This window comes from Mixophyes fleayi, chromosome 5, assembly GCF_038048845.1.
Source record: "Mixophyes fleayi isolate aMixFle1 chromosome 5, aMixFle1.hap1, whole genome shotgun sequence".
In the NCBI taxonomy this organism is placed as follows: domain Eukaryota; kingdom Metazoa; phylum Chordata; class Amphibia; order Anura; family Limnodynastidae; genus Mixophyes; species Mixophyes fleayi.
In genome coordinates, this window is record NC_134406.1 from 2,139,502 (window position 1) to 2,147,216 (window position 7,715).

The 7,715-nt window shown below is 39.9% G+C and overlaps 1 protein-coding gene across 1 annotated transcript in view; it reads right to left on the reverse strand.

Moving 5' to 3' along the window:
• The window catches only part of LOC142158009 (cytochrome P450 2C20-like), a 36,872-nt gene extending 29,510 nt beyond the window's left edge, over positions 1–7,362 (reverse strand). The window contains exons 1-2 of the mRNA XM_075211572.1: positions 7,274–7,362; positions 2,814–2,997 (exon numbers count right to left, since the gene is read on the reverse strand). Coding sequence (XP_075067673.1) covers positions 2,814–2,993 — 180 coding nt within the window. The 5' untranslated portion in view covers positions 2,994–2,997; positions 7,274–7,362. The remainder of the gene's footprint in view (positions 1–2,813; positions 2,998–7,273) is intronic.
• Positions 7,363–7,715: the final 353 nt, after the last annotated feature.

The following is a 7,715-nucleotide window of genomic DNA, read 5'->3' on the forward strand; positions in this document are numbered from 1 at the left end:
GATGTTTCCTGGTTTGTGAGGTCAGATTTTAAAGAAATGAGATGCTGGTAATTTGGGTTCTCCTGTACTTACACTTGCCTGTTTTAAATAATAAAAAAAAAAAAAAGGACGTCCCAATGTATTTCTATGCACTCATATACCCATTCAATGGAAACATTCAAACACACATAAGTGACATGTAATAAAGACACGTTCTAATGTCCCCCCTTCCTCATTAATGGTTAATATAGGACATAAATGATTCTTAAACATATTGAAAAAAAATAAAAAATATAATTAATGTAGGGGGAGGTTCTAAAGAAGACAGAACTTTGTAGGAACATTTTTCAACATGTGTATTTTCACGTACACCCACATCTATAGAAAAAAGTAGCCCACCAACAATTTCCAGGGGTAGTTCCCAAAAGTAAAGTGTAGGTGCGCAGAATAATAGCACCATAAGAATTTCTTTTAGATAGGTAGAGCCAATATTATCAAACTGAATATTCACTCGCGAGTTCTGTATTTTTTGCAAATTCTACCAATTTACATTCCTATCAAGTGGTTCTCAAATTTGAACAGACTGATTAGAGACTTTGGGCCGGATTCATTTAGGAACTTAAGGAAGAAAAGTAAATTTTTTGCCTAAGTTTTCTGAACAAACCATGTTACAATGCAAGGGGTGTAAATTAGTTTATTATTTTGCACACAAGTTAAATACTGGCTGTTTTTTCATGTAGCACACAAACACTTGATAGCTTATTTGTACACTGAAATTTAAACGTTGATATTTGTGTGCTGCATGAATAAAACAGTCAGTATTCAACTTGTGTGCAAAATAATAAACTAATTTACACCCCTTGCATTGTAACATGGTTTTGTCCAGAAAACTTAAGTAAGAAAACTTACTCAATTTCTCGCCTGAATTCCTTAATGAATAAGGCCCTTTGTGTGGGGAGGAAGGAAACATCGCTTTAAGCATGACTTTTTATTCTGACGTAAGTACTTGGGTGGTATCCAGCTACCTCACTTCAAGACCTATTATGACGCCATCATGCTTGGCAAGATGCTAGAGTTTGGACAAAGGCAAGAGCGGACAAGCAGTGGGTGGCAATAGAAGAGTCGTCTCTTCCAAGGTAGCTCACTTAGCATATCGGTGCTTGAGACACAACGTAAGGTCCTTTCCAGATGGTATCGATGTCCTAATGTCCTTGCTAAAATGTTCCCTGGGACCTCTGACACTTGTTGGAGATGTAATTTGGCTATTACACATTTGGGGGTAATAGCCAGATTACACGGTGGGTGTGGCCGGGGGAGGATCTAATGCGTTAGACCTCACCACTAAAAGATGAAAGATGTTTTAAAGGGTATATTTATTCATTTGAATGCAAATATTTAATGTATGAGCACTGTGGTGCTGGTTAATAACTGGCGTACAGCTCCAGAAAGGGCTAACTCCCTCCGATGGGAGTATAAATATATAGGTTTTCATATTCATGCATTGTGTGTAAAGGAAATGTATTTATTGCTGAGTCAGGGTCAGGAGAGGAAATATATATATAATCTGATCCTCTGCTCTCCTTACAGGGTCAATGAATATTTGACACGGGTTTGCAGAGACTGAGGCCTACTAGACTGAGCTGCTAAGCGAGGAGGCGCGGAGTCTAAACATCTCTGGTCTACGCCAGGGACCCCCACAAGGGAGTTTGGTGCAGAAGACGTGCAGGTCGCGTCCCTCTTAGTTAGCCACCAGCGAAGTAGCGAGTGAACAAACGTGGTTGTGCAATCTAGGGTAAGGCCGTGCGAGCAAATAGGTACCAAAGGATCAGGCAACAGCATAGTCAGGAAGTCAAATGTCAAGCCAGGAGATCTATACATGCCAAAAGAGAATCCAGAAGGAAGGTCAGGAATAGCCAGGTCAGGAGACGGAAGGTCAAGCAGAGAGCAATGGAGCAATAGTGGACCTTGATACTCTGGGACCCTAATGGTGCCAGAGTCTCCTTTAAGTAATGCAAGGAACAATCTGAATTTTGAATTGGTGGCAGAACAGCAGACTGCTGAACACAGGGTGAAAGCGTCCCGTTGCCTAGCAACTGGGATGCGAGCCTACTGGGCATGCAGAGCGCCCGGCAGAAAGGGAAGATGCGTCTCATTGCTAGGCGACGGGACGCAGTGAATAGACAGCGGAGGAAAGCATCCGTCCCTGGCACTGAGTGGACGGCGTCTGACACTATTGTGCCATATGGTTCTGTTGGCTGGAATTCCAAGACACTGAAAAATATTCTCATTTATCCAGATAGTCCCCTTATGTGGAGTTTTTTTAAGGGAGTTATCATTATTTCCTGCCCTCTCCGTTTGTCCTCTCTCTAGTTGTTATTGAACACTGAGATCCTGTTACGAATGACTTCCCCCCTAACCCTAACCCTAACCCTTTCCTTTCTTCCCTACCTGTCCTAACCCTTTCTTCCATAAAATGGTTAGATAACCATAGCATTTATTCTCATACATGGATTCAATGTTGAATTTAGAACTTGTTGTCTTACCAGGCTCCTTGAAAACTATTTCTACTCGTCGTCTCCTTATTCCAATATTATATGATAGTCTGTTTGATTGCCCTTTATTTATACATGTTTTTATATTTTCAATATTTCTACTTAAATAAAGTTATTGCAATAAACAGAATAATAGCCCCATTCTTGCAAATCATTGTGTTGTGCGTCAGTAAATTGTACTGTTGGTAAATGGCCCTCATGCAGTTCCCTGACATTGTCCTTTCCATGCACAGTACTAGAACATACCCCATTAGATGCACCAGTTAGATTCTTGTTACCTACCTCTGGAAAGTACTTGCTGGCAGCGTGGGCTCCAATATATTTGGGGGTCCCCAGTAGAGGAATTGGAGCTGGACCTGGAGGTAGAAGTTTGTATTTTTTCAGCTTTCTCCAGAACGAGAGGAGGAAGAGGAGTGTGAGGAGGAAGGAGACGGCCAGGGACAGCACTGGTAAGATGCTCATGGTCCTGGAGGTTTCAGGAGAAGGGAAATGTGTTATTCTGTATATGACAGTAGGATGACACAAAGGTTTGTTGTTAATACCGATCAACATGTTCCTACAGCTATAATGGGACCAGTCAGACCTACATAGGTTTGAAGAATTCCTGTTCAGTATGCGGAGACCACTGGGTGAGAAAGTTTAGGAATCCAACACTGGTTTATTATCTCAACACCCACAGCCCAGAGTCCCAGCACTCTGTGGTCTATTATCCTCATGGAGGGGGCATGTTAATTTTGAGACCTCTCCATAGAGGCACCAGCTCTGCACCGGTTACCCTATGGATAGTTTACCATGTGGCACGTGGGGGTGGGGGGACATGCTGGCACTCACCTCCTGTTGTAGTGGATTCCTGTGTAGTGCTGGATCTAGCTGAGGAGTTTGTAGAGTAGTGTCACGAACAACACTCACCTGAGTCTACTTGACGCGTGTGTGACACAGGGTTAACCAAAAAACAACCACCTGGTCTCTCTAAAATGATTAAATCCTTCCCTATCTATGCCACACACTAGCTTTGTCGTGCCAACTATGCCACCACCAAGGTTTTTTTATGAAGAGCTGACACTCTTATTTAGGAAGCCTTCAGTTCTCCCTAGAATTAATCTAGCACAATTTACTTTAATCAGAGGTAACATAAACCACAATGTTCTCCCCGTTTCAATTATGTAGCGTCTTAACCAAACTGTAGCGTGAATTCGTAAGAACACAGAGACTTGAACTTATTAAGGGTAATTTAATATGGAAAATACATTCACAATGCTTAAGATAAAACAGTTCGTAAAATGACATAGAAATATAATGCAATTGTTTCTTATAAAATAAAAAGGATAAAACACAGAATTGATAACTCACTCAAGTTTCTGGTGCTGGGAGAAGCAGGAAAAATGGGACACTCTTTAATATCAGATTGACTCCCAAAAGTGATCAATTTCTTATAGTCACGGTGCAGTTTTAATACCAAGCTGCAGGGCCCACAGCCCCCCTTCCTGTGATGTCTGAACAAAAAGGTCTGTGTGATGACGTGGCCGCATCGCGTGTCATGTGATGCGGTCGCCTGTGCGCCCCCCTGGCTGAACTTTGGCAGCCCGCGCCTGACCAGCCCCCTCTGGGTAGTTTAACATAAACAAAACACATTGATTAAAACAGCTCCTCTGAGACATGTCGCTATTTCTAGGAATTAATTCACAAACACATATCTGCAGATTTATAGGTCTCAAAAATGATCTTGCACATGACAAGTAGGATTAATGGCGGTTCTTTAATGTTTCTTATATTATCTTGGACAGTGATGGAGCTAGACAGGGTCACGTTGTGTTGACCTTTTTATTTGCCATGACCACAATATGACAGAGATCCCAGCAGATTCGGAATACACGGATATAATGAGAAATTCAGAGACCGTAGTCATCATGTTTTCCGGAAGATACTTGTGAGATGGGGGGATGGGAAGGGATTAATGGGACCTGAGCGTTACTGGGTATAGAGAGGGAAACATTATCTGGTTTCAGGATTTAAAAGTTCTCTAATCTCACTGGTTTCACAGTGAGAAAATTATTTGATGAAAATACAACTGAAAGACCAAGGTTCAAATTAATCTGCTATATGAAATGTAGGGAGTTCTTATATTCCATCTACCCCCTGAGAGATACATAGTGATATATTCTGCAGATTATTACATTACTGACCTCTCTAGAGATCTGCAGAACATTGCTCTGTTCCATCTACCCCCTGACAGATACATAGCGATATATTCTGCAGATTATTACATTACTGACCTCTCTAGAGATCTGCAGAACATTGCTCTGTTCCATCTACCCCCTGACAGATACATAGTGATATATTCTGCAGATTATTCCATTACTGACCTCTCTAGAGATCTGCAGAACATTGCTCTGCCCCATCTACCCCCTGACAGATACATAGCGATATATTCTGCAGATTATTACATTACTGACCTCTCTAGAGATCTGCAGAACATTGCTCTGCCCCATCTACCCCCTGACAGATACATAGCGATATATTCTGCAGATTATTACATTACTGACCTCTCTAGAGATCTGCAGAACATTGCTCTGCCCCATCTACCCCCTAACAGATACATAGCGATATATTCTGCAGATTATTACATTACTGACCTCTCTAGAGATCTGCAGAACATTGCTCTGTTCCATCTACCCCCTGACAGATACATAGTGATATATTCTGCAGATTATTACATTACTGACCTCTCCAGAGATCTGCAGAACATTGCTCTGCCCCATCTACCTTCAGACAGATATTTACATTTGTAGATTGTAAGTTTGAGATCAGCGCCCTCTTACCTCGTTATGTGTCTTTAATATCCGGCATTTTATTATGGTGTTCATTTACAATTGTAAAGCGCTACGGAACAAGCTGGCGCTATATAAATAAATGATAATAAATATATAGAAATAAAGGGGGGAATTTAGTTCAGAAACCCACGTTTGTTACATTTATGAAAGGTGCTTCACTGCTAATCACAATAACACGCATTTGTATTTTAGACCCTGTAATAACAATATTCAATATAATATTGGAGATAAACATGAGGTTAGTGAACAAATTGCAAATTCTAAATGATTGCAACAAGGTGACCTCGGTCAGATAGGTACATACTCATTCCTATAATATAGGTAAAAACCTTTGTTTCATCTACATACAGGTTATAGAGGATACTAAACAGTTGAGTATCACTCTGGGTAAACCCAATGTCTCAATGATATATCATATTATTGTCAATTCCATATATTTTGTTATATAATCTTTAGTGTACGCTATATGAAAGGGAAGGTGCACCCTCACATGTAGTACTTATGAAACTCGCCAACGCCTGTGTCGCTAATAGGCTTAATCTATGGCAACCTTAGATTAAGCCTATTGGCATCGGCGAGTCTCTACGCACTCTGCTTACTCCCCGAATATTTTTCTGTTCATTTACCTAGATCGATGTCCAGCTGAATGAGACATGTGTCCATGTTAGACATTAATATCAGTCTGGAAGCTTGTGCTCCCTATTTGGAGAATGTGTGTTCTATGAATTGTACTCAGGATTACAGTGTCCAGCTACAGTAGCAAGGAGATTAGCCTTGTGACATACAGATCTCTCATATAATTATATATGACGTTCAAGCCAGAAAATATTGATACAAATCATATGTGGGAATAGACTGTAATATTATTTTCAAGTGTTACTTCCATTAATATCTGTTATTATGGATAATATTCAGCACAGTGGCTCAGTGGTTAGCACATACTTAAACATTCAAGCTATAATTTAAAGGAATTATAATTACAACAGATTTAACACACAAACACTGGGGCTTTGTTATAGCCATCTGAGCTTAGGGAGTGACTTATTAAAGTACTCCCTAACCAATCTGACCTACTGTACCCTTTAACGAATAATATATATTATTCCAGTTTAGGGAGCAATTTACTAAAGTCCCCCTCAATCATCTGACCAAAGGTATTCCTTATTGTGCCACACTGACTGTTTAGAAATATACAATATATTCTTCTCTCAGTGGTCAATTTGAGTGGACAGAAATACTATTGGTATTTGGGGAGTCACACAAGAGGAAATTCTATTACCCATAATATTTGTACAAGCAACAGCGTAGTTTAGCAGTTCACTGCTAATTTTAACTGCACTCTCAATTTAACAGGTTTATAATCCTACTCTTGGTTTTAATTATTTCGCTAATAATATTGATTGCCAATAAAGATTTAGGTTTTAATTATGTATTTGTGCTATGTTTATAACGAATACCAATAAATCTATATTTTATCTTAATTAGCCCCTAGAGTGCCCCATTGCAATATTCCTTTCTTCTTATAGATGAGTTATAGATGATGGCTGCAGGACCAGCTGAAAACCATAGTAATTAAAAGCCCCAGTGAACAATTTGATTATAATGCCCACTAAATGTCATGTTTATTTCATATATTATATTATGTAAACTGATATTACAAATGTGTGTTATTGGGATTAGTATGTCTTTATCATGTAAATGCACCCTACATTCATGTCCTGTGTTTTATAGATACAGTATATAATATATGAGAGGGAAAGAGGGAAGAAACCAACCTCCCATATGCAGTAATGCAGCACTGGATGGTGAAGCGGAAGCTGTCTGTCTTCACCTGTGTAAGACTTTCTACCAGTCATTACTGGGATCTGTAACTAGCTGATAATTCTCTTTAGAAACGAATATAACACTGACCTGTATGTCCGGTGGCTTTGGGCAGATAGATATACAATTCTTGTGATATCCGTTCACCTCAAGCTTCCCCTGGTCACCCAGGTAATGATCCTCCTGTTTATAACCTGAGAGCCCACAGATCAAATATGTCCCTCTGTTCAACAAGGGTGAAACTCTCTCTGCTATGTGTAAAGGTCCTTTGTGCTTTGGATGGGACCCAATTTACTCAAACATAAAAATGTTATTGCTTTCAGTTAGACCAAAAGTAATACAAAGACATGACTCAGGATCTTTGGCAGGATCATAAAAATGAGGTGAAAGGAGATTGGCTAGGGCGGAGAAGCTCTAGTACAGCCAAAGGTCCTGTTTTCAGGATTTCTGTTTGTAGAATCAGGTGAAATAACTACTGACCCAGAAAACTAGATTAATTCACCTGCGCATGATTAAAGAAATCCATGATTAA